At 42.2% G+C, this 26,726-nt stretch overlaps 1 protein-coding gene across 5 annotated transcripts; it reads left to right on the forward strand.

Annotated features, from left to right (window-relative positions):
- Nucleotides 1–2,328: 2,328 nt before the first annotated feature.
- ABCG2 (ATP binding cassette subfamily G member 2 (JR blood group)) lies at nucleotides 2,329–25,159 on the forward strand. Of its 5 annotated transcripts, none has more exons than XM_069781013.1 (16): nucleotides 2,329–2,564; nucleotides 8,401–8,613; nucleotides 10,514–10,573; nucleotides 11,059–11,173; nucleotides 12,310–12,462; nucleotides 12,881–13,038; nucleotides 13,804–13,955; nucleotides 14,421–14,525; nucleotides 16,034–16,284; nucleotides 18,772–18,854; nucleotides 19,984–20,073; nucleotides 20,692–20,816; nucleotides 21,962–22,116; nucleotides 23,042–23,131; nucleotides 23,824–23,921; nucleotides 24,407–25,159. In XM_069781013.1, the coding sequence occupies exons 2-16, from the start codon at nucleotides 8,408–8,410 to the stop codon at nucleotides 24,555–24,557; spliced, it is 1,992 nt and encodes a 663-aa protein (XP_069637114.1). In that variant the 5' UTR covers nucleotides 2,329–2,564; nucleotides 8,401–8,407; the 3' UTR covers nucleotides 24,558–25,159. The 5 variants fall into 5 exon arrangements, with proteins under 5 accessions (XP_069637114.1, XP_069637125.1, XP_069637151.1 ...); XM_069781024.1 differs by having other exon boundaries at nucleotides 16,037–16,284; XM_069781041.1 differs by lacking the exon at nucleotides 8,401–8,613 and having other exon boundaries at nucleotides 2,347–2,564.
- The last annotated feature ends 1,567 nt before the right edge of the window (nucleotides 25,160–26,726 follow it).

The raw sequence follows: 26,726 nt of genomic DNA on the forward strand, positions 1-26,726 counted from the left end.
TCAGCAGGTGGTGAGCAATTGTATTGTGCATCACTTGTCTGGTATATTCTATTATTATTACTATTATTCTTTTCCCTTCCTTTTCTGTCCTATTAAACTGTCTTTATCTCAACCCACAAGTTTTACCCATTGCACTGGGTGGGGGGAGAGTGAGCAAGTGGCTGCATGGTGCTTAATTGCTGGCTATGGTTAAACCGCAACAATCGTTTACTAATATTAAGTATTTTTGTGATATGGCCACAGGTTTGTCCAGAGATAGATGAGGAAAGCTTTATGAACACTTGTCATGCATTCTCATCTGACAAATAAGGCATGGCCTTGAAAACAGTGAGACAAAAAAGAATTTACTAGGGTAGAATTTAGTGAGTTTTGCACTCACTTCTGTGGGTGAAGGTTTCGAGCCCTTCAGCAGTACATGAGCCCTGGGTTCACCTGATCCCCTTGGGAGCCCTGCAGTAACAAAGCTGATGAGATGGCAGAGTCTGCACTGTCTCTCCCTGATGAAATCTGTAGTCTTATCACTGAGGAATCATGTTCCTACACTGTCTGTCTTTTATTACTAATTTTAATGTAAATAGCTCTGTACTATCTTTATACAAGACTATCAAGCATCTCAGCAGCTAGCAGAGTTGATAACACAGTCCCAGCAGCTTCACTAGTACATGTGGTCTAAGAAAGAAAACTTCACAGTGATATTAAGTAACTCCCAGCCACCTCCGAAAACTGCAGAAAAACAAGCTGAATACCTTTCACTCAATGCTTTAGACTGTAATGCAAGCATGAGCTGTGTCTTTTCTTTAGATAGTCTACTCCATGTCTGAAGATAGGAACAACTGTGTATTGACCCATTCAGAAATGATCTCAAGGATACCTGTGCCCACAACTAAAACAAAAAAAAAAATCATATTGGGTTTTAACAGTAGTGCAAGTATCTGTGAGAACAAAACAACTATAGGTTTTCATCTCCATTTTTTTGTTGTCGTTTTATTTTGTTTCAGCATGAGTGCCAGTCATGCTGAGAGCAATAGCTAACCTCTGACTGCATCCTGCACAAATGCTCTGTTTTTTCCTGACTTGCCTGGGAATAGCCCAGATCTGATATGACAAATGGTCTGCTTAAGATTCTGGGCCAGACTGTAAATATGCTCCCTGAATGAGTTAACAGTATTTTTGCATCTATTTGGTCATATGTGCACCTTCTCAAATGCTACTGGGACTAAGCAATTGTCTTCACTAGCTGCTAGGACACTTATAAGTCTTGTATAAACAAAGAACAGAGTTAATTATGACAAAATTACTGATAAAGGAAAGAAAAAGGTCCCAGGAGCGTGATTCCTGAACTATGAGATACCTATGCATCCCCGGTTACAGCCAGCTAAAAAAGCTGGCCTTGTGATGTTCTGACCCAGACAGGTCTTACAGGCAGCCTTGGTATTTACTAATTAGTGATGAGTCTTGCTAGAAAAATGGGAGCATAAAGCTTATGCTTTTAACTGGAAACCAGCTGTAACGTGCTTTTCTGTGTCCCTCTGCCAAGGAGAACAATTGCGACTGCATGGGTTCGTGCTCTTGTCAAAGCACTGGCAGAGCCCTTCCGCAGGATCGTGCCTGGGACACTGGCCAAGTGCAGGCAGCTCAGCTGAACTGAAGGAGTTCCTTCAGCATCCCCCAGAGTCTGGCCAACCTCATCTTCGGGGTTACTGGACTCAGAGGCTACAGTTGTCCTGGCAAGCAAAACCATGTCAGGGAGCAAATGGGAGAAGCAGCATGCCTGTCATCAGTGCTGCTCCCGGAAAGCTGTGACCTGCGCTGCCCAGCAGGCCCAGCCAGGCAGGCAGACAGAATGTGCCAGGGACCAATGCCCCTACCTCATATAATGACAGTTGCCTCAGCTTTGGTTCCCTCCATAGCATCAATTACATGCCCACATATTACTGTGTGAAAACCCCACTGTGATGGGTTCAGTACAGCCTTTGCATTATTGCAGGTATTTTGAACTGAAGGAAAACATACCAAGGTAGTCTGCAGGCCACTGGGGAAGAAGACTTCACAACCAGCTGTGCTTCGTCGGACATGCCATGCTGGCATTCATCACGCCCTGCCAGCTCTGCCAGACTTGGCCGTCACTGCGAGCCTCTGGCAGGTGGAGATACTATACTTCATTCAAATGTCACTGCTACCGATGCGGTTGGTTTGGGGCAGCTCCCGACAAGGTGCTGTGCTGCAGCTCGCTTACAAATTGTTCAGCTAAAAGAAAAAAAGGTTAAGGTTGTGGCTCGTACTGGCCCTGCCCTCCCCACGAAGCCCTCTGGCTTCCCCAGTACGCAGGGAGAGGGTGGAGACTCCTCAGGGTGACGGAGCACAGGGAGTCCAGCTCCCAGCTCACTGCCGTTTTGCAGCAGACGTGATGAGACGGGTGGGACAATCCTGCCCTGCAAGCTGAGCGAGCCGTCGGGGCTGCCTTCCTACACACCACGCTCTTCTCTTCCCTGGCTCCTGCTTCCCTTCCACCGCTTCTGCCACCTCCTCAGCAGCCCTGCAGTGCTGACCCAGACCTGCTGCTGGTAAGTGAGTCGGTAGCAGCAATTCAGCCTTTTTACTGAGATAGATTTAATTCGGTGTAGTGGCTTGCTTCCTCCTCCATGAATTGCTTTCTCCGCCATTGCTATGGAATTAGATTCCTTAGAATCTAATTAGTGGCTGTTTTCCTCCAACAGCCAAGGAAAACACAGCAAAACACTTCCTTACCTTTTCCCAGCTTTTCAAGGGATTTTACTGAGAAATTTGGCAAGAAATTCATGAAAATATGTTTTATAAATGGGGGACGAAATCTTCAAGGCTTAAAGTAAAACCAGTAAAAAGGTGAAAAGTTAGAATATTTTGCAGGAACTACCATACTCGGAGTTTGCCCATGCATGTTAATACACCACAGATAACACACATGCAAATACCTGCACTGCTTACTCGGTCCCCAATTAACACACAGGGCTCTTTTCACAGAAGGTAGGTTACAAATCCCTAGTAAATCGGTTAGCAATTAACTTACAGATTGCCTGAATCGCATTATCCTTATTTACTCAAATGGTTTTAATTTCCTACACGCGAAGGAGGACTATATGGTCCTGGGCTGGCAGTACTAGGCTGTACCATCCTCTTTGCATGCCCACATCCATTCTCTGGCCAGTCTACATCCCTGTAAATGCATGCAACTAAAGAGGGAAAAAAAAAAGGTATACTTACAAATTCTGTGAATTTATATGTATCCAAACTCTAAAACGCACATTTGTAGTACATACTGTACTGTTTCAGCTTGCAGGTTGCAAGACTAAACTTTGTACCCATTAAAAATAAGAAAAATAATAGCTCACTTAATTGTGGTTTCTCTGGCAGGTTCAAGTATTCAGAAAAAAGAAAACAGGCTATTTTTTTTAAAGGGTTTGAGACAGTTTCCTTTAGAAAACTGCTAAAAGCTTCTTGTGTCTCTCAAACTCTTCCTCCTTAAGTAATTTCAATGCTTATTCTCTATAGAGATGAAATGCCTTGAATAACTGCCTGGATTTAAAAAAAATCAATTAAAATGCACTTCTGAATGTTCCCATTCAAAATTTTACTACTACTCCTATGGTACTGGTTTTTGTATTTGAACTGCAAATTCCTCCGATACCAAAAGCTTTGCAGGAAGACTGGCAGGAATGAATGCTACTTAGTTTTTTATACAGACAGTGTATCTTAATGCATACAAATAGGTGTACTGAAATTGCTTGAAACACCCCAGGTATGGTATTGCTGTGGTTCACGCAGGTTTAAGTCAATGGAACTCTGTAGTACCTTTTGTTGGTGGTTTATGTTTTTGTTTAGTGCCCCTGAACATGTAGGGAAAATGAGACTTTGTACTTTATAAATCTCACAAGAATACACAGGAAAGTGACCGTACTGAGTTTTATTTTCCATGTGTTGAAATAGCGGGCAAAGAGATTTCATGATAGTTTTTAAGGAAGCAGTTTCATTTTCCCATTAATAAAAGGTTAAATCTCAAGATCCAGTACTTTGCCTTCTGACAAAATTTTCTGAGACTAAATATCTCTGAAGAAAAGGTTTTTCTATTAGGCTTGAACTGAAATTGATGCTGAAATCAATGGCAATAAAAATATTTTAGAAAGATTCAGGAAAACAAATTAAATTTGTAAAATTCCCAAAGAGTTCATAAATTTTATATTTAGCTGATGCAAAAATAATGTATTATACCCAGAGTTCATATGATGAGGATATGAAACTCTTTATCATATTAACAAATATTTCTGAATACAGCAGGCAGTACATACTGTCATTGAATCTCCTGCTCATTTCTGATCTAAAGTTGATATTTGTAAGTCATTGGCAATGAATTCTAGGAAACTTCATTTAAAGAATTTTAGTTTACATAGAAATTGATTTAATTGATTAACATTCATAATCATTGTTTCTTTGTCCTGCACATGCTCTGACTTAAAATGTTTCATGGCTGTATGTCATAATAAATGCAATAAATAATTTTTTAAACAAGGCCTAAAGTAATATTTTAAAAAATCCATTCCTAAGGAGCAATTGCAACAGCTGACAATTATGTTAGCTATAAAGGAGCATGCCCCTGTATTCCTACGGTGAAGTTTATTGCTAGATCAGAAATGCAAAGGTTGGTTTGTAAAATACCAAACTGTTTATCTCACTGCAAGTACTTACCCCACAGTGAAAAAAGGGTCTCCAAAAAAGAAAAGCAAATGAAAAGCCTAACTCTAGCACACAGGCATTATTTTCACTGTTAGCGCTTCATCTTCTCTCAGCACACTGTTAGCTGAGATCCAAATCACCACTCTTACAGGTTTACACGAGTCACCAAGGCAAAGACAACAGCTGCCCCGATCTCCTGTTGGCGACAGTCCCACTCAGAGGGAGAAGCTGCGTTATGGGACTTCCCAAGGCCCCTTCCCACCATCATGTCCAGAACTCTCTCATTTTGTCATTCCAAGGAGCTGTTGTGATGGGAGTCCTTGCAACCATTAGGCTCCTTTGAGAAGAGAGAAGGCTAACACGGATTTCATAGAGCAACTGATAAATAACCAAGTTGTAAGCGAATGAGTATTCTGCAATTTCTTTCTGCAATAAAGTCTAGTAGCTCTGAAAGTGTAAAATGCTACTTTCAGTATTAACCTAACATCTGAAATAGAATTTTTTTTACTTTGGTAAATGGCATATGCCCACAAATACACCTTTACCTGAAGGGGCAGCCATCAGGAGGAACAGCACACAGACAAATCCGTGTCTTCCACCTACAGCATCTCACCCTGTCACTGCAAGTAGCACAAGCACACGACAGCCATGAAGGGCCATGCCGATTTACACCAGAGGTCCAGCTAGACCTGAATCCAGCCTCTACTTACAGTTGCCAGTAACCAATGCCTTCTCAAGGGACAATATCAAAGAACACTATTTTTCTCTGGCAGATTTGGGCAGTCAGTGGGCTCAGACCTTCCTGAACTGGAGGTTTTCCTGCCGACAGCTGTATTAAATACCCATTGAGGGACTGTCTGCTATGGATATGTCTAATCCTTCTCGTAGCTGATTAATCTAGCTTCTGCAGTGTTCTTTGCAAAGATGTGTACAATCTAATCATAACTCAATTGGTAAATTAAACTTCAGCGTACTGTCTGTTCTTAAGAACGACTCTGTGAAAGTAGTGTGATCCTGTATCTATGAAAATAGCTTCTGATCCTGTGCTTATTGTCTGCCAGTCAAGTTCAGTCTGGAAGATTGAATCCATTTCATTCCTAAATGAAAAGTTTGTTTTCTAAAGAGCATTTCTGAAATTTCAGTGCAAGTGCTGAGTTAGGTTTTTATGCTGGTCTTTGGAAAAAACCAACAAACCCAAATGAAACAAAGAAGAATTTAACTATTCTGTTGATAATGCCTGAGGTCAGGCTATACCTCACACTCCCCCATTTGCTCATAACATTACATCAGTAATACTGAAACATTAAGCTGAGAAAAAAATCTCATCAAGTAAAATACTGATCTAGATATCTTATAGATGCAGTGATATATCAAGGTATCTTATAGATGCAGTGATATATCAAGGTCAGAGTCACACTGTCATGTGAAGAATTCTGCACTCACATCATGCTGCTGTTTATCAAACAGTTCAAGAAATTTTATAATGTCTGTCTGTGGTGTTTACTCTGCGGTTGAGTGTTTGGTACCCTGCTTGGAATGCTAGCAAACATCTGCTCAGTGTACGGTGAGACTTTAACTGAAAAGTTCCCACTGCGGTTCTGAATGCACATCTCTACTTTACCAAAGCATCCTTTCAAATGGCAATGATTGATGTCCAGCCAGATTAGCCCAGAAACTACTGTATAAATAGCCTTATAAGATTAGCTGCCTTCCTGTGAGTAGGTTAAGTCTTCTCCAGCACAAGCAGAGAAGAGTGTAGGCAGTTTATCAATAAAAGGCCTCCAGACTTTCAATGTTCCACATCTAATTGATGTTCAACTTACTCAAAATCCATTTTAGCTTAAATTAAAGCTAGTCCCATTGTAATTATATTTGGAACACAGTTTCTTTTCTTTGTAGGCAAATTGGGCCAAGATTACTCATTACGAAAACATTAAGACCTTACATTTTTGCCAGCACAGAAGACTGCAGTTTTGTCAGAAGAAGCAACCTTGGGCTAGATTTGGGATAGCATCGTTGGGAGACAGATGCACCAGCCTCTACATGCAGATAGGCCTGTTGCTGACAGTAGGGCTTCCAGCAGTTTCACTGCACTGATAGCCACAAAGGAGAGTTCAGCTGTCTGTCAAGCAACCTTAAGAAACCAACAAGATAAGGGCTTCTTTTTTTATGTGACCATATGACTGCATTAGATTAAACGGCTTTTTTTGCAAGGCTCATTTTATTATCTGCTCTCAAATTCATTCAGTATGTCTGAAACAGTCTCATAGTTTGCCTTCTTCCTTGCTGCAAGCAGTATAACTATGCTAAGGTATGGGACTGATAATCCCAGAGTCCCAGAGCTCCTAGCTGCTCATCTCCCCTCTCGGTTCCTATGAACTACTGCATTACTAACATTTCCCCTAGTGACAATTAAAGTAATTAGAGTCCGATGAGTCAGCATGATCCTGCCTTCCACCTAAATGACCATGTGCCATTTAGGAAGTACAAAGGGGACAAGGGTCTGCAGGCACAAGGGGCAGCTGGGGATGCCGCAATGGTGCAGGTGGATGGCTCACAGGCAGGAGCACTGCACTGTCACTGGCTGACAAGGAAGGTGAGATAGCTTTAACTGTTCTACAACTACTGTCTAGTTTTTACATGGAAAGCAAATCTAAGGAAGAGAATTACTTGGCAGTGGTGTCAGTTTCCAAGTTCCCATACCCTTGGCAAAATTACTTTGATTAAAAAAATAAACCAACAATTTTTAGATTTTGTTACCATTGCACAGGAGCTAAAGGTAGGAGGAGTATCTTTACTTTCAAACCACCCCTTTAAAAGAGTATCTAATGGGCAAACTAAGCACATTCAAAACTAGAAAGAAGTCTGATGAAGTGGACGGGCAGAAGGCCAGGTCCTTTTGGACCTCAATAATTTTAAGTCGATCTTTCAGTGAGTCACCTGTTGTACCCATGGTTTCCAACAAGCGTGCAGTCTGTGTACAGACCTCTCTGCCAGGGGCAGCCCTCCAGAAAGAGCATAATGTCATGCTAGTTCCCGGCGTGAGAGGTACCTACTTCCTTGTACCAGGAGAACGGATGCAGTTGGTGCCCGTGGCCAGGTGCTGCTGCAGGGGGGCTCCTGGGGGAGGCCTCTGTGAGAAAGGAGCTGGGGTTGCCCCTGCCAGGTGCAGCTGCCTCCCACCAGCCAAAGCCAACTGTGTCAGCAATGCTGGCAGTTCCTCTCTGAAAACCTATTTAAGAAAGGGTAAAAGATGCTGTGCAGCAGCTGTGAGAGAGGAGTGAGAAAATGTGGGAGGAACAACCCTGCAGACACCAAGTCAGTGAAGAAGGAGGGGGAGGAGGTGCTCCAGGCACTGGAGCAGAGATTCACCCGAGAGGGCATTTGGGTGGGCATCTGGTGGTCAGCCAAGTTCAACCCACCACAACAGACCGTCAGGGTGGAGGGAGACTCTTCTATCTCCCTAACACTGCATGTGGTGTGAAACAATATGGCAGACCCAGCTCCGCATCAGCTCCGTGTCATCTCAAGGTCTGAGCCCACAAGACCCAAACGTCTATCTGAAAGAGAGAGACCTAGGTGGACATCTGCAAGGTCCATAGCAGGTCCAGTGCTGAAGACTGGACCCACCAGACACATCTTTCCTCTCCATACCTAATCAAGTCTTCCTGCTTCCCATTTTTTCATTTATAGAGGAAAAATGGCAGAAGGCCAGCCACACCTAAGTATTCAGATGTCAGACTTGAATACAAATGGCATCCCCAGCAGAACGCAGTGCTCTCCAGACTTAGCCAGCAGGGGAGGAAGTGTACTAACTTTCCACAACATCTGCTACCATGTGAAGATGACGACTGGGTTCCTGTGTTGTCAAAAAACAGCCAATAAAGAAGTTTTGAGAGATGTCAAGTACGTATTTAAATATCTCTTTAGAGTATGTGTGTGTTTTATTTCTGTCCGGACAGCTGAGTCCACTCAGGTCACTGAACCACTAAGCACAATATACAGAATCTGATCAAGATTTAGAAAAATTACATGTGTGTATGGTTGCTTTGTGTTTGCTATCAGCTGTGCTTAAGCTTCCTGCTAGGCCCCACTGGTCCTCAGTCATTAGAGCTGAGCCTGTACACAGAGAGCTCACGCTGCTGGGTGCCATTTCCCCCAGCCCCAGGAAGGGACAGCCTTCCTGGCCGCTATCAGCATGGGTGCACACAAGCCAGCTGTGGTCGTTTTACACTACCTGGCAAGCCTCCTACTGTGCCATGGTGTTTAAGTGAGATACCAACAGACGGTCCTCAATGCTTGCGTCTCCTTCCCTGAGGTGCCCTTTGGGAAGGTTAATTTGGGGGGGGTTAACTTAAAATGTTTAAGACAGCAATATAAATGAAGGTTAGGTTAACTTTGAAGAGATGTAAAGTTTTCTCTTTTGGGGTTTTTATTTCTAACATTGAGCACTACTGCAGTAAAGGAATCATGTCGTTATGGCCTTTGTTCAATAATCTATGCATCAAATTTGCCCATTCACAGTTCAGTAGTTAAGCTAAGTGGCAAGTTCTCACACAACATGCCATTCGAAGTCACCCGTGACTTTCAGCTCCCTAACTCCAATTTCTATCATAAATATTCACCCTTTTGTGTGGCTCTGTCTGTCCTGCTCTTTGCCTATGCAATTTCCACACCTCCTAAACATGAGCTCTTAAAATCTTTCCTACTATCCTCAAGAGCTGTATGTTATGGTAACTTAATTGACTGACACTGGTCATTTGCAACAATGTCAGCAGGAGACCCCTCCTGTGGCTTATTGTAAAAGACCAATGTTTAACACACATTAATGCTTTTCCCTTTTAGAAAATGCAACATCTACATTTGTTTTGTTACATATTTTTGTGCGTGTTAAAATCACATATAATGTAACATAATATATGTATAATATGTATGCTTCTTAATCTGTGGAACCATACATTTCCACAATAAGAAATTGAAGGAAACAAATATGCATCAGGAAGAGCAAAACCAAGCCTCCTAGGCTGCATGTCCTTAGACCCTAAGAACAGCTGTACTGGGCCAGACCCACAGCCACACTCAGATTGCTGTTACCTGGATTTCTGATAACAACCAGTACCAGACTGTAGTTCACGATAAACCTGGTATCACAACATACGGACAGGCACTTGTGTGTGCAGCATGATTCTGGTGTACACCAAAGCTTGTTGAGCACAGATTTTAGGGGCTAGTCAGGAAAAATAGCAGCAACGCTTTCACAGGCTTCAGCAAAAAGAAAAGAAAGGCAGCAGTATTTCCATATCCTGTATCATTTCTATAGGGACTTTTCCTCAAATACTTTAAAACCTTTTCTACCTGGCTTTTGAGTTTCACGTGGCTTAAAGTCAGATACAGAGAAACCATCAATGGCAGCTTCTGTTAAGTACAAACAAATCCCTAGTATGTTCTGTCTACAGGGACCATTATTCTCTCTGCTAAGAGAATAATACCTTTAGAACTGAAGGTGGTTAAAGTGTGTGCTTTACTTCTAGAGATCCAGGAGGGTAAAAGCATGCATAGAGGTTTTGCTACCTTTTGCTCAAGTTTCTGTGTTGTCTTCATTATATGAAGATTAGTTCTTGAATTAGGAATAAAAATTAAGGTGGAGTTTGACTGATCATAAATATTGTTTGCTTCATTAATTCCAAAATTAATGGGATACGGAAGGTAGTTCTACAGATAATTTACACTAGCCTACCAGATGAAACACTAAGAGAGATAAAAACATCCCATCTATTTTGTAAAACCTATCTGTTTTGTCTTACAGTGGCATCATGAGACCAGGACTGAACGCAATTTTGGGACCCACTGGTAGTGGTAAATCTTCGTAAGTGCCCTCTTTGCGCTGTACAGAAATTACACAAAGGAGAAAATGAACGTGCACATATTTAGCAGTAATGGACAGATTTAGCAGTAAAGGGAAAGATTTTGTTTTCATTTAGGTCTGTGCAAATCTCACTGGTTTCTGAGAAATACCTGAATTCAAAAAAGACAATCAGCTTACATGACAAAGATATAATTAAATTTTAGTCCACACTTTCCTGATACACGATCTTTATGTATCATTCTAGATTAAGTTCGTATTCTTGAACAAATGGACAGCAATGCACTATGAAATAGCACAGATCTCAGTTCCTTAGGAAACCAGTACAAAAGAAACTCAGCCCTTGAAAACTGCTAGGGGTTTTCTAAATAGCAAATGTTTAACACGGGATGCTTTTATGTAACTGTTTCTTCCATGAGCTGGGGTTGTGGTTCAGAAAGCTTACCTCCTGCATGCTCATCTGACAAAGTAATCAACATTTCTCCTAGGCTACTCGACATTTTGGCTGCAAGAAAGGATCCCCATGGGCTTTCCGGTGACATTTTGATCGATGGAGCTCCTCAGCCTGCCAACTTTAAATGTACCTCTGGATACGTAGTACAGGTAAGTAATTTTTATCACTATGGATTTTATTGTCCCCTTCTGACTGCAATTGTAAGAAGTTGCTGCAGTATTGCAAGTACCTTGCCTTGATCCAAGAATCGAGACTGGTGCAGTAGCAACTCTCCACACATCCACCCTCACTGGGAAAGAGACTCTGCTTTGTATTTGAGTCTCTTTCCTTAATGCTCTACAGTCAACGGAGGCGGATGCTTTGGATCTGTCCTTGTTCTCCCATTTGGGGGAATAGCCATAGGCTACCAATATGCACGGAGTATTTTCCAAATATGATGCTTTCTGGTAATATACAGCTTGTATCTCCGCTTGCCCAGGACAATGTCAGTAAGTCCCATTCTAAGAAAACCTTTGTCCTGTGGGGGTGGGCTGGGGAGAAAGACATGTGAAGAACAAAAGAAGGAAAACTGCATCCCTATTTTCATTTCTTTCCACTCCCTACTACCTATGCTCAACAGCATGCTTGCAGTTTATCAAGACCTGAAGAGGTGCATCCATGAAAACTTATAACAGTACAGTCAGCATGTTACAGAAACACGTAACTCTCGACTTCCTACATCTGACAGATTCCTCTTACAAAAGACAAATAGCTAGTATCTAAAAAACCTACCCTCCTTCCTCCTTTGCTGAAACAAGCTCGGAAAACCTTCACCTTACCCCACATGGACCCAACCTCTCTTCTCCTTCCTTATCCCTGCTCTTACCTGCAGTGGACTGAGGCTACATTTACAAACGTACAGTGATAGCGACCTGAGTTGTAGCGGCTCCTTAGGTCCCTTTAGCCCTTCTGTATCTCACTCAACACCTCCAAAAAATTGAATAAGGTAAGAATACATGAGGGATAGTTTTTAATACGTTGCTATTTATGCATTTTGATATCATGCATGATGGAGGATGTTCCTATATTGTGTTGCTTTATGAATAAAGGCATTTATAATTATGTGCATGAAATCAACTCTCTGCTATAACACAGGCTTTGAAGATGCACCTTACTGCATGTCCTGGTGGTTGCTGCTGTCCCTCTGCATGCAAGGACAACATAAAACACAGGTAGATGCAGTTGTCAGAGGGAAAAATAGAAATTGCTAAGCGACCACCAAGTATCTACTTTTTTTTTCATGAAGGATGATGTGGTGATGGGAACCCTGACTGTAAGAGAAAATTTGAAGTTCTCAGCAGCACTCCGTTTGCCAAAGTCAGTGAAGGAACAGGAAAAAAATGAACGAGTGAATCAGATCATCAAGGAACTGGGTTTGAGCAAAGTGGCAGATTCCAAGGTAAGGCGTGTAAATATGGTGCTTAAATCATGAACAAGTATTAAGTGATTTATTTAATTAACCAAATGGCTTAGCATGGCAGATAAAAGAAAAGTAAAATTAAACAGACTATTTCAGTAATACAATAATTAATAACATTTATGTATGGCAATCTGCACGGACTCTGCGATGATACTGCCATATGCTATTACATTGTGGGGAAGGGGAAAGGTAGTCTGTGGTTGGAGCAAAAGAGAACACCTCAAGTAATACTAACATTAAGAAATGTCCTACATGTGAGGTAACATCTACATCTGTACCTGAGAGTAGGGTCAAAATTTCTTACAACTCTTCCAAAATGCTGCCATGTCAGTAGGATGCTGTTCACTGAAGTATTTGTTGTCAGGCCAAATGAGACAAGTTTCTTGTTTTGTGGCAGGTTGGCACACAGTTCACTCGCGGGGTGTCCGGAGGAGAGCGGAAAAGGACCAATATTGGGATGGAGCTCATCACGGATCCTGCCATCTTGTTTTTGGATGAGCCAACTACAGGACTCGATGCCAGTACTGCTAACGCTGTCCTACTGCTACTGAAAAGGTGATGGCCTGGGAAACAGCTTCCTGTTTTCACCATTCAACTCTGCTACATTTCAGTTGTATTTGACTTAAATTACAGTTAGAATGAGCAAACAGGGAAATCAGATGTAATTGTTTACCAGCAAGCCAAGGCTGCAAAGAGGATAGGAAAAAGGCTGTATGAACTCTCTCGCTCCAAAGCAGCTGCTCACAGCAGTACACAAAGTGCCTTGCACAAAGCGTGTGCATGCCGGGACTGCAGTTTGTCTGTGATAGCTGTCACAGACAGCTTCATTTATTTTCATGTCTGCCTGGGCCAGAAAAGTGATTAAAACCCCTGTGGTACAGTCTGGTAAGGTGATTGATTTCAATATGGATGGTAGTTAGAACACAGTTAGCTGTTTCCCCATCACAAAATATCAGGCCAATCTTTGTGAAAACAAGCACAACACACTCTCTATTTGCAAATTTTACATCATTTTTCATTTACTACAAGCAAAGAGGACTCAAACGCCTCTCTCCAGAGCTTTCTGTCTGCATCAAAATCTTTGCAGAACCTTCCCCTCCAACAACATTCCCAGCAAGAGGGAACTTTCTTTTCTCACACAGACACTATAAATATGACCTAAATATTTTCTTTTTTTTTTTTTCCCTTCCCCCTCCCCTCTCTGGCACACCAAGTTAATCCAACTTAACCAAGGCTTAACTGAACTTGCAAATTCTCTTATCTAAATGCTGAACCAACTTGCAAAGCTAACATCTCTGTCATTCTTCACTTCACATTCAGGATGGCAAAACAAGGAAAAACAATAATCTTCTCCATCCACCAGCCTCGGTACTCTATATTCCGACTGTTTGACAACGTGACGCTGCTGGCCGTGGGGAGAGTGCTGTACCATGGGCCCACTCAGCACGCCATCGAGTACTTCCAGTCTATCGGTGAGCACATCGCACAGCAGGGCCAACTGCAGCAACATCTTTAGTTTGCACTAACTTGAATAAAATGCCAATAGCGCTTGATCAGAATTGGGCCTAGTGTGTAGTAGCAAGCCCAGGATTCTAACAGGCTAAGCATTTCTCTTGGTGTTTCACCTCTTGATGCGTATGTAGATTTGGATGATAGGGCTGACCTCTAATCAGCTGTTCCTGGGCACATCTTAATTAGACAAAGCACAGGCTAGGGTTGAAAAGGGCACATTGCCAGCTGTCACCTTGCTTTCACTGACAGAGCTGTCTGGCAGTGCCGTTCATCTCTTGGCTAAGCACGGACCTTTTGAAGCCTGTAATGCTTATGGTACAGGCTGCTCAATGGGCCGAATGGAGTGGCTGTGTTCATGACAGCTACACACAGTCTTCTGCCAGTCACACAACCGCCGCTTAGGGCTTGTAATGCTGTTACTGCAGGCTACGAGTGTGAGCCATACAACAACCCTGCCGACTTTTTCCTGGACATCATTAATGGAGACTCCACTGCAGTGGCAATGAGCAAGACCGATGAAACTAACACAGGTATGAAACCCAGAGCTGAGTGAAATTATCATAACATGTATTTTGCCAGAAGGTGTCCAGCACAACACAGAAAAATCACTTACAGGCGTCAAACAACCAATAACCATGTTGTACAAGCGTACGGTTATTTGTATGCATGAGAGTATTACGCACTGCTGACCCGTGTTGCTTTAAAGGAAAAAAAAAACCCCAACACACCATTCCTAAATAATTTTTGTTTATACGTGGAAAATAATTAGCATAACCTGAATAAGTACCAAATTCACATACAGCCCTAGTATATAAAATATTTCTGTCTGTGCAAGAATAGTTTGCCTCTCATAAATAGGTATTTAGTAATTTATCATTGCTACCCATTTCTTCATAAACTGACCTGTATACTTTTGTGTCACACTCAAATTACAAGATGTTAAAGGTGAAAGAATATTTTCCTGTGTTGAAGTTATAATGTCTGGGAATATAAGAAACTGTTTTGTTACCTCTCAACACAGAGAAACTGCTGCTGTCATCTTCGAGGCAACCCAACTGAGGTCCTGCAGAAGCAGAGATGATAAACCAGGACAATTGTTCCAGTTAGGGACATAATTTGATGCAGTTATGACTTGTATTTTTTAACCTAATGCAATGGTTTATCTGTTATGAAATTACTGTTTTCCTTCCTCTGAGTAGGGTGGGAAGAGGGGCCAGAGATAGGGGACCAGTGTTCTCCTAATACTTCCCTGAAGTTGTGGTAAGGCAGAAATTATCCCCAAACTAAGAAATCAAATCTCACCTACGTTCAGTAGCATGCTTTTTCATCCTGTCTGTTGCTACTCATTAATAGCACGCTCTCTTTTCACATGAATGACAAGGGAAGTGAAATGATGAATATGCTATGTGCCCAAACACACAGTTTCACTATATCTTTACCAAAGAAGCAACCAGCATTTTACAAAAATGCTGTATTCAGGGTCTGACTAATATTACAGCTAGCAACACACATTGTATTTGTCATTGGAAAAGCACACACTGGACTACAGTTGAGAAAAAAAGGAGCTCCAGCTGAAATTTCTTTATGACTGACTCAAAAGTTTGACTGACATGCAGGATTACCTGGTCTTAAAAGTCTAGGAGGTCTAAGATTATCCCATCAGATCTGCAAAGCAGGTCACTTACAGAAAGCGGGGGTGGAGGTGGGGGGATGGGATCACTTTTTGATTAGAAGTCAGACTGAAGTTTGAAACTGGCAGCATCAGCAGACAAGGGTTTACTTAGTCAGTCTACTGTAAAGCTGCTGCCTGTGGGACAGGTTGCACAGCCAAACACAGAAGTTTGGTCTTATTTATACCAACTCTTTTGAATTGCATGCTATGAGACTAAGTGCAATGAATCACTGGAACTAAATGTGCATATTAATTCTTCTAGTTCATTAGTAACTCTCCCACCCCAACATAACTCTCCTGGCTTAACTCCTAAACAATCTTCCCATCCCTTACAGAAATAGTGATATTTCTTTTTAATCTTTTCAGCAGAGAGCACTGAAGAACGCACTGACTATGATAAAACCTTGGCTGAGAAGTTAGCAGAAAAATACTCCAACTCTGCCTACTACCAAGAAACAAAAGCAGTATTAGAGAATATTTCTTTGGGAAATAAAAAGAAAACAAAAGCGGTTTTCCGACAAATCACGTATGCCAATTCCTTCCTTCATCAGCTGAAATGGGTGTCCAAGCGCACATTTAAAAATCTGGTAGGAAACCCTCAAGCTTCCATAGCTCAGGTAACGCTATTTGTATCTACCCTTTTGTGGTATACATTGAATTTATTCCACTCCTGTATTAGGTAAGTCATCGGGATGGTTTTGCCTCTTGATATTTTGACTGCAGCAAGCATCTGAAAAAAGAGTGTTCAAGGTCTGGAAATCTGATGCACTAGAAGGTGTCCTGAATGCTCCCAAATGAGCAGCATGAGGGACTGTTCAGTAATTAATTTTGGACTACTGAAAGACTTTGGGAGACAGGATCTTTTCCAGCAGGGTATTCTGCTGCTCCCAGCCAGGAGCAGATTATCTCCCAAGTAGATTCACACACACATTTGCTCAGGAACATTCTTCAGACTTGACTCTAATTGTCCAGGATTGGCACTGTAGGGTTTGGCCTCAAATCTTCTCACCCACCAGGGAAAGTTAACTTGTACAATTAACTACACTTGCATACTTAATTAAACTTCAGCACACAGTGAAGTGCTGGCAGTTGGCTCAAGTGTAAAAAAATTTTCACAGTCTTATAATGTGTGTGTTGTTTGGGCATTTGACTGTTCGTAATGGCAATGATGTCTTCTGGAGAAGATGTGATGAAGACCACAATAGGGTCTAACACCTGCCATGGAAGATGAGCATGTTCTACATGACTAGCCCTGTTAGTGCTGCTTTTTCAGAAGAATCCACACCAAAAGTGTTGATTTATTCAAGGCTGCACATTGCCTTCAAAAATAAAGAATGCCTGGCTGACCTCCACAAAACGACTAATCCTCAGGAATCCCCTAATTCACGAGCCAAACTCTGCAGTCCCAGCACCAGCAAAACTCCCACTGCAAGTCTCAGCAATTCTAGAGGAACCAACAGAAAAAGTGATCCTGAGCCAGGGATATAAATTATCTTCATCATGTTTTACACAATGAGTGAACAAACAGCCAGTATGGAGGGGAAATCAGTCCAGAATCCCTGAGGTTAAAAGGCTTTGAGTATGTGTGTGCGCGTCTGTATGTTGATACTATGGAGATCCTTAATAATTGCTTTGTAAAAGCTTGACCTTGTGACAAGAATTAGACTCTCAAGGATCTCGTAATACCCCAAGGTTAATGGTCCTGACTTGTTTCTCACAATCTTTTCTATCTCCCCACCCTCATTAGGGATGGATTTTACAAGCATTCTTTGAGAGGTACATGGCTCATTAAGCCTTTTTTCATTAATCTGCTCCAAACTGGTCTTGATATGATCCCTGCTTTCCACTGCAATTGGCTTAGGAGCTGAATTATCCCTGACATTTGCTCCTTTCGGCAGGATCTTAGTTATAGGGTACCACGGATCAAGGCGTTTATGGTATTATGATTCATGCATTGCTCACGCTTAAAAATGACAGAACCGCCTGATACCATCAGTTTTGCTGAGATTTTTGTCATTTGCATTTAGCACTAAAAAGTGTGATGTACATACTTAAGTCTTTTAAATTATATCCTTGAGGCAGCTGCTATCTTTACTATTTAAATTGTGTTATAGACTGCAAATGTCAGTACACCTATAGCCCACAGTATCTTGTTCTTGTAAAAAACAATCTTGTGAATAAGATGTGTGATAGAGCCCAGCAATTACACACTGTGGAGCATGAAAATGAACTGTCATCTCCAAGCCAGCAGTCAGGAAAGACTGCTTTCAGCTATTGGTTGCTAAGCTCAGAGTAACACTGAGATGGCTCCAGAGAAACCCCCACAGCAGCACTGCACTGAAGAGCTGTGGTCAGCCCTAAAGCTGAAGTTACCCTCGTCACTGACAGCAGACGGGGAGTCACTGACTGTCCCAAGGAGGATGAATGGTGGAGAGTATCAGTAGGGAGAAAGGAGTGATGTTGCAATACATCACCAATTAACTTGATCACGACATCCAAGAATGGCTGAAACAGTGTTGGGGGAAAGGAGCTTGGCTGAGGTGCACATGATGCTGGGGTTCCTCTAGGGACAGGTGTTATTTCCTCTTTCTAACCAGCCCCACCAAGCCCCTACTATTGTCCCACTCCCACTGCTGGTGTTAGCACCCTCCCAGCACTCCCAGAGCAGTTCCCTCAGGTCATAGATCTGGCCTGGCAGGAGGTCAGGGAAAAGCCGGGATACTGTTGCAGGAATGTGCCTCCTGCCAGTGCCACCACAGAAGAGCCAGCAGCAGCTGAAGCTCCTGTACTGTCCCTCCTTTCTAGCCCTCCCAGTGCCTTGCCTGCATGATGCAGCAGCGGCTGGCTGCCACTGAAGGCAGGTGGCACTGGGAAGCTGTTGTCTCCCAGACACCTCTAGAAGGATACCGTGGCACAAAACTCAAAGTACTGCTGTGCTGCAGGTTGCTAACCGCCCCATCAACTCCCTTCCCAGCGTGGATAGCTTTTCTGCTTTCTGAAAACATTTCCTGTCAATCTACACTAACACACTACATATTTCAAAAAAACTACCAAAGCTTTAAAAGCAATGAGAATAATACTTTTCTTTTCTTTTTGATGTTCAGCTGTGTGTTACAGCTTTCCTGGGACTGGTTGTAGGTGCCATTTTCTTTGGACTTAAAGAGGACTCCGCTGGACTACAAAACAGGTTAGTCAGTTTAGGTAATGGATATCCAAAAATTTGATAAAGCTCCCTCATGGTTGCAATAGGATAATGAACAGCTTGGAGGCTGAGAAGGAACCCATAAGCTCTTTGTGAAATATACCTACCTCTTTGAAGCAAATGCTTCCCTTCACATCACTAGGTAAGGCCAAGCCTACATTAGTTACTTCGAAGTCAGAATATTCTTCTGCCTCTAGGAAGGTCCCTGCAGAACTGAGAGGGGGATGGAGTTCTGCCCTCCCATGCTGTAACCTGGACAAGCAGTCCAAATGAAGTGAGTAACGCTGCTTCTGTAGGATCACATTTTTCAGTGTCAGTCAGGTTGCTGAAAATGCTGAACAGCAGACAACATATTAAAAAGGCTTAATTCAGCATGGCAGCATTTTAACTTCTTTTCTGCAAAGATTTCCCCAGGATAAAAAGATTAAAGATTAAAATATACAGACTTGGCTACATAAACCTGGGTAACTAAAGCTTTGATCTTGCAACTGCTTCTATATACACACTTGAGTTTACCAGCAGTAAGTCAGAAGGTGTGTGTAAAGCTAGATTTTAAAATTATTTTAGTCTATGTATAAGTTTGACAGTTGTATGTACATGACCCGACAAATGCGTTTGCAACTAAGAAAGCTCTGGGTTCTTAGTCTTGAAACACTTCATAGCATTTACTTAAAAATGGCCCAGTTTTAAACTGAATATGAAGTGTGAAAGCAAAACCTTAAATTTTAGTGGAAAAGGCGAAAACAACTTCTTGCATTGCTAATTCAGTTCCTCACAGTTTACATCAGGCAAATGCCTCACAGACTGAGAATTTTTAACGTGTCTGGAAATCACATTTTAAAAAAATAAGGAAAATAAGTTCATTTTCTATCCTTTGACTGTATCACTGAACATCCTGTCCTTGCACGTGAATAACAAATACTGCCTGTGCCATGTCTACTTCAGGCTTGTTACAGACTCAGACTTGCAGCCAAGCCTCTTCCTGTGGAATTCGGGATGGGAGGTCACATACTGCTGAGCTCCAGGCACTATGGTCAGATTTACATACGCTGTAGTGGAAACACTACATTTACATCACATTTTTAATAACAGCTTGCCGTTTTGCTTTTTGTAGAGTGGGTGCAATGTTCTTTCTGACCACCAACCAGTGTTTCAGCAGCATCTCAGCTATTGAACTCTTCGTTGTGGAAAAAAAGATATTTATGTAAGTAAAACATACAAAAAGGTTATCAGGGACTACTGTTAGAGAGTTTGTTTGCCCTGCTGTAGCTAATTGTCATTTAAATACAACTAGTGCAGAGTTTTCAAATTATTTCACTGTTAGTGCTCATTGCAGAGGTACTCTTTGAGCCTGTCAGTGAGTTGTCTACAAATCCCCCAAATGGTACCTATAATTGCAAATGGCTCAGAGTTTAAAATTATTAACATATGTAGGACCCCCCCCCCAATACTCAATTTAGGAATTGATTAATAAGTTTGTGACTTGATAGTGAGGACAGTAAATACTATCTAACTGGATTCTTTAAAGCTATGCAGATTACACTGTACAGAAAAGGAAATTATTTAAGCTTTACCCTCTCTCTGTTTTGACAACATGACACTTACTAAAAATTATGTGCACAAGTATCCATATTCATTTGCATATGAAAATGCCACCATTACTACAGTATGTGGCTTACTGGACATTTGCATTACAGCCTAACCATGAAAGAACTCTTTTTTTCCAGTTTGAGCTAGAATTCATTTGTCTCCAGGCAAAAATAATCCTACCGGTTTTTAGTGATGAATATTGTAATATGCTGTATATATCTCTGTGTTCCAGACATGAATATATCAGTGGGTACTACAGAACATCTGCATATTTCATCTCAAAGCTAATGGCTGATTTAATACCCATGAGGACTATACCAAGCATCATCTTCACCTGTATAATTTACTTCATGTTAGGCAAGTATGGTCTCCTACAGTCCTATTACAACCCTCTCAATAAATCAACAAGGCACTCACATTGTATGTATGTGCATGTATATTTATATAGGCTAAAGCACCACATTGGCACAGCAGTGGTTACCATGCTTGCTTTTAGCATACCATGCTGTTTACAGAAAAGACACACTTTCAAAGATTTAAGTATTCATGTCAGAATCTGTGACATGTCTCATCTCCACTGCCCCTGGAAGGAGGTGTGCCATAACCATTTCTACATAGGTTTGATTTGTTCCTTTTCATTTATGGCCATCTTAGCTTCCAGTGACTTTTACAAGATACTTTTTCCATCCTTGCAAGAACAGCTATCAAAGAAAACGTTTTGTTTTAAGAGCTTAATATTGTGCGAATTAATATCAGCTTGTTCTTTTTGGTGAAATGCCTTCCGGTTAGTGAGCAGACTTTGAAAATTGCTGGCACCAAGTTTTACAACTCTAGACCGCCTTCAAACATCATCCTCAAAACACGTCCCAAGCAGGCCATTTTCCTAGGATAAGGTTTCAGATCACAACATCCTTTTGGGATGTCCCAAAAGCTGGAAAGTGCAAGCAAAATTTAAAATAATCACAGTTTGCTTTGGTCTGAGTTTTTTTCCCTAAGGAATAGGAAACAAGTCTGCATCAGCAAGAGGCCCTCAGACTGCAAAACTGGAGTGAGATAGACCTTGCTACCAAATCCATAGACGCCCAAAGGCCACTAGGTCTATTAAGAGAGCTCTCTGCTGGAAACAAGTGAAATGCTGTACAACTGCTGCTCATGGAAGTGCTCTAGAAATCTGTCCTTCAATAGACAACTTCAAGCCACAGCGAAGCCTTCACCTTGGACTGTGTGGAGCACATTACTGTAACTTCTACCCATTCTGCTATCTCCAGTGTTGCTGTAGTTACAGGCATACTACTTATTCAGCCTGTCCTCTGTTAACAGGGCATACACATATGGGCTGTCACAAGCCCCGCTCCAGTCTTAGGTCTCAGCGACATAGCCTATGCTGTCAGACAAAACGTATTCTGTAGGCAGGATACACTACGTAAGTCAGAATAGCGTTCAGGTTATGGTAGAGCTTTTGGCAGGATCATACTGAAACTCTTCTTGTTTTGATCTTTAAGGTTTGAAACCAACAGTAGAAGCCTTCTTTACAATGATGTTTACCCTTATGATGGTGTCCTACACAGCCACTTCTATGGCATTAGCCATTGCAGCAGGACAGAGTGTGGTCGCTGTAGCAAACCTGCTCATGACTATCACATTTGTTTTTATGATTGTGAGTAACATTATTCAGTTTTCTAGACTGAATCGTGAAATCCTAGAAATGCTGAAATCTAGAAATCCTACCAGCACAGAGTTCAGCTGAATTCTGCAAAAAACTGTGGGGTTGAGCATGTCGAATATCCTGGTTTGTCTGATTTGACTATTCTGATACTGTGGGGTCAAATATTCTGATTTGTCCTTTTAACTAACAAGGACCAGGGAGCTGGGTGCGAGGGAGAGGGAGAGTGGTTCCTTGGCCCTCTTCTCTGAGGCTCTGGCAACTAGCATACTGCCTGGAAAGCAGAAAAGCAGCCTAGTGCTACATTTCGTTCCTTTGCCTTTAGCTTTGGCCAAAGACCAATTTGGCTGGCTGAGGACATGACCTGCAGCCTCCTGCTCTCTGAGACCACTACCGTAGTTGCCCTCCTCAGCTGCAGAGCCAACCATCAGGCATGTTAGAACTGGACAACACACAAACAGCTGCAGTTCAAAGACAGGCACCATGAACAATAAGGCAGTGCTGAACCAACAGCCCAAAACCACGTTGCCTCAGACTCAGGGAACACAAGGAGAAACTGAGTGTACACATCCAGCAGCTCCACACACCCAAGTAACAGCAGACAGTTCATGTGAACCCATGTGGGAGCCACAGACAGGAAGCATCTGGGTTTAATGCATAGGTGAAAGTACTCCCCATTACTCATTTCAGGCGAAGGACCACATGGGGTTATGGCCCAAAGCTCGGTAACAGAAATGATTCCTTCCCTCTCCCCTGTTGTTCCACTGAAAGAGTTTCTTCTTTTAGAAATGCATTCCTCCTTGTTTTTAATCTGAAGCAGCAAAGTCAAGAGCTAGAGAAGAACACATGGTAACAGCATGTAATTTCTAATTCGGTTTTGTTGTTGTTGTTGGGGCTCTTTTGTAATCCTTGCCTCTAGATTTTCTCTGGGTTGCTGGTCAATCTCACAAGCATCATGTCCTGGCTCTCCTGGCTCAAATACTTTAGCATCCCTCGATACGGAATGACAGTAAGTGCTGTATTTTCCTGGGTACAGACTTGGAAAAGCTTTGCTAGAAAGAAATGTCTTTACTCATGATAAAGAAAACTCCAAACTTTATGGGCTGATGAGCAAAAGGTAAGTTAATTAAATACAGCAACCTCAGAACATAGTGCAGTATCTTCAAACAAGAAAGGCTTCTCATCAACCAGCACCCACTGCCGTTTAGAAGAGCTCATTTCTGTAACTTGGAAACACCTCATATGAAAGAGACGCTAAACAACTACATCCACTGGAATGCAGTTGGATGAAAATGGTACAGAGTAAAGAACAATGTTATCCCTAAAAAACAATTCTTCTCTTTTCCATCAATCAAAAACTTGTCAAGTTAAAACTTTTCTCCTAATTTTTGATAATTTTAGCCAGGGTGATGTTTCACAGAGAAATTTGGGCTTTAATATGCCTGTGCAGAAATAGTCTAGCCTGAGGGAGGTGTTAAAGCCTGGTGACACGCATGCATTACAGGATGTGGACTGCATACATTCCTCTCTTAAAAGAAAAAGAATCCTGCTGCTCAGTTAAAATAAAATGGGGATTTGACCAACATAATAAATAGTGATACGTTTTTAGAATAAATTTGAATTGAATTATATCTCATCTTGTTAATGTATCATTCCTTTACCTACTAATTTCTGTTGTCATTGTTTCTTTTATTTTAAAAGGCCTTACAAATCAATGAATTGACTGATCTGAACTTTTGTAGCAGCAGTAATGACACAAATTTAATCAGCAATGATAACTATCGACAGCTAAGCCGTCCGTAAGTATTTTGGTACATTAAAACGAATCCCACCACTAGTAAGTTAGAAAGTCCTAAAGCATTAGTCTGTTTGTGAGATACTCAATGACAACCAGCAGAATCTGAGAGTTTTTATATCAGAAATGAAGTTTTGACTGGGTTTTTGCATTCTGTCTGCAGAGAATATTTGGCTTATTGTCATATTTAGTATTTATAACACTATAAATATCCGGCATTATGCTTCTCACTTTTCTTTAAACTGTGTTTACTGAAACACACACACATGCACTACAATTATACAGCCTCACAAAATCCATTTCAGCTTCCTCCAAGAAACTGATTGTAGCTACAAGAAAAACAAATTTACAAATAGAAAATAAAATAGTAACATATAGCTGGTGTTTGCCTGGCCTATTGTAGACATGAAATCACTCTACAACTTCTAGGCATCTTCCTAGACATTTCAAACTGACTAAGTTTATAAATGTGTGTATATTTATCCATAGGTGGTGCACAGGAAATGAGTATCTGAAAAATCAAGGCATTGATGTGAGTAGCTGGGGCCTGTGGCAGAACCACCTGGCTCTTGCCTGCATGACAGTAATGTTCCTTACCATTGCATACCTGAAACTGCACTTCATGAAGAAGTTCTCTTAAAACCAGAATGAAAACTGCAATTCCCACTGTTCAGTAGTTTGATAAATTGAGTGTGCAACTGACTTGATTTTCTCTGAAGAGACCTTCCTTTGTACTTCTGTTTATGGTTACACAAGTCAGCAATGTGAATGCCATCCCTGTGTATTAAATACTTAGTATTAATGTACTTTGCTGAAATGTCTAGCATGTCTCAGTTCTCTCTGCCATAAAAAGTGTACAACTATTCATTTCTTCAAGAGACTATTCAGTCTTTCTGCATGTTCTAGCTACAAATTTGTTAAATAATGAAACTAATATTTAATGGTTTAACCTGAAAAAAAAAAAAGGTTCCATACTTTAATTAGCACCTACATTCACTGGCAAGTAATTCAGTCCAAAGGGATGCTTATCAGGACACCAGTGCAGTCTCGACTGCTAATGAGGTCACAGTCTACGTGAGACAGCAACAAAAACACCTTCTCCATCCCAGTGCATGTCTCATGCCCTTTGCTATTTGGGAATCGTTACTGCTCTAGAATGTACCTGATTGAGCCCATCAAGTTTTTTCTTACCAAGCTCAAGTGATAGAAACACTTTTTTAAATAAAGGTGACTGTGTACTTACTTGCTCTGCCAGTTTGCATAATCCTTGTACTGAAATTTGCATTTTCTCTGCATAACTGCAAGTCATCTTCACTGTCCTGTTATTGCTGCTATTGTGAGTTCTTAGTCTTTTTTATGGCGACCAATTTCAACTGTACAGCTAATCAGGATGGAACCACATTTGTAGGAGTCCACAGGTTGCAGTGACCCTTTCCTGGCCGGCCAGCGTTTCTCCTGGCCGTACGCAGCAATGGTAGCGCAACTCCTTCTGCGTGGTACAGATGCGGCAGCACTTCCAACAAGGATCTCTGCCCTTATCGCTCCCCATTATTATTTCATGCAATAAAATTTGCTCTGTTTTAAAGACCTGTTGCTTATTTTTGGCCATGGTCTACAGACTCCTTACCAGTCATCCCTGCTCTTGCGTTTATTTAGGAGGTGCGCATGCAGTACAGTAACATTACGGGGGAACCCTCGCCCAGCTGTACGCCTTCACCAGCGTTACCTGCCATCTCCTACCAAAACCCCACACGCGCGGCTTTTCCTCTCTGTCTTGTAGCTGACCCGGTTTTCTCCTTGTACGCAACCTCTGCATTGCAGCTGAACTACACCAGCGGCCCCGAGCCGAGGTTCTGCCCTGTGAGACGACAGAGAAGGGGAGAATACGTCGCGTGGCGCGGCGTGGCGTCGCGTGGGCCCTGTCGCGCGCGCCCCCTCCCCCGCCCACACCTTCCGCCGGCTCTCCGTTGCAAGGCGCTACCCGAGGGGGGCGGCGATACGTTAGCGCCCGGCCAGTCGTTAACCGTTAGTCGGCAGGCGCGCACCGCCCCCCACCCCCCCACCCCCCCGCACCGCAACCAATCACCGCCGTCCTGCCCGCTCCTCTGAGGAGAGGAGGCGGGAAGGGGAGGAAGGGGCTGTGGCCGCCGGGCCGGGCCGCTTTAGGTGCCTCTCGCTCGGCCGGCCAGTGGCGGTCCCCGGCGGGGCTGCCGCCCGGGCAAACGCTCGGTTGTGTTCTCTGAACGCAGGTGCTGGGCGTAGCGGTTCCCTGTCTGACACGTGTTCAGCTGTCACCTGAATATCCATTTAATGATATGGACATTCATAATGGATATCCAAGGATATCCATTTAAACCATTTGAAAACAGAATGATTGCGAGGCAAAGGATTCTACCTGCAGAGTTACGCATAAAGTAAACGCATACAAATGCACAGAAGACAACTTTACAGCTTTTTCTTGGGCTGTTACCGTTGCTTCTGCAATGTTTGCCCTAGTTTGTATGGGTCATACACAGTCGCATTTGGAAATTTCTTAGTGCTGTCTGGCTTTTGTTAGTTTTTATATCAACTGATTTTAACTGGGCCAGCTCTTGTGCTAATAGAAAGCATAAGGCTAACCATAATACAAATTTCTGTTACACTTTTCTATCTCCAAATTTATTAGCATTGCATTTAAATTACAGTGTATTAAAATAAGTTAATCCCCAGTGAAGTGCGGTGTCCTGACTTCTGCCAATTTTCCTGCATGTTTTCTCCCTGTGCAAACAGGAGGGAGCTCAGCTTCTGCAGAAGGCAGCAAGCGCTGTAG

This window comes from Haliaeetus albicilla, chromosome 1 (genome assembly GCF_947461875.1).
Source record: "Haliaeetus albicilla chromosome 1, bHalAlb1.1, whole genome shotgun sequence".
Classification (NCBI taxonomy): Eukaryota; Metazoa; Chordata; class Aves; order Accipitriformes; family Accipitridae; genus Haliaeetus; species Haliaeetus albicilla.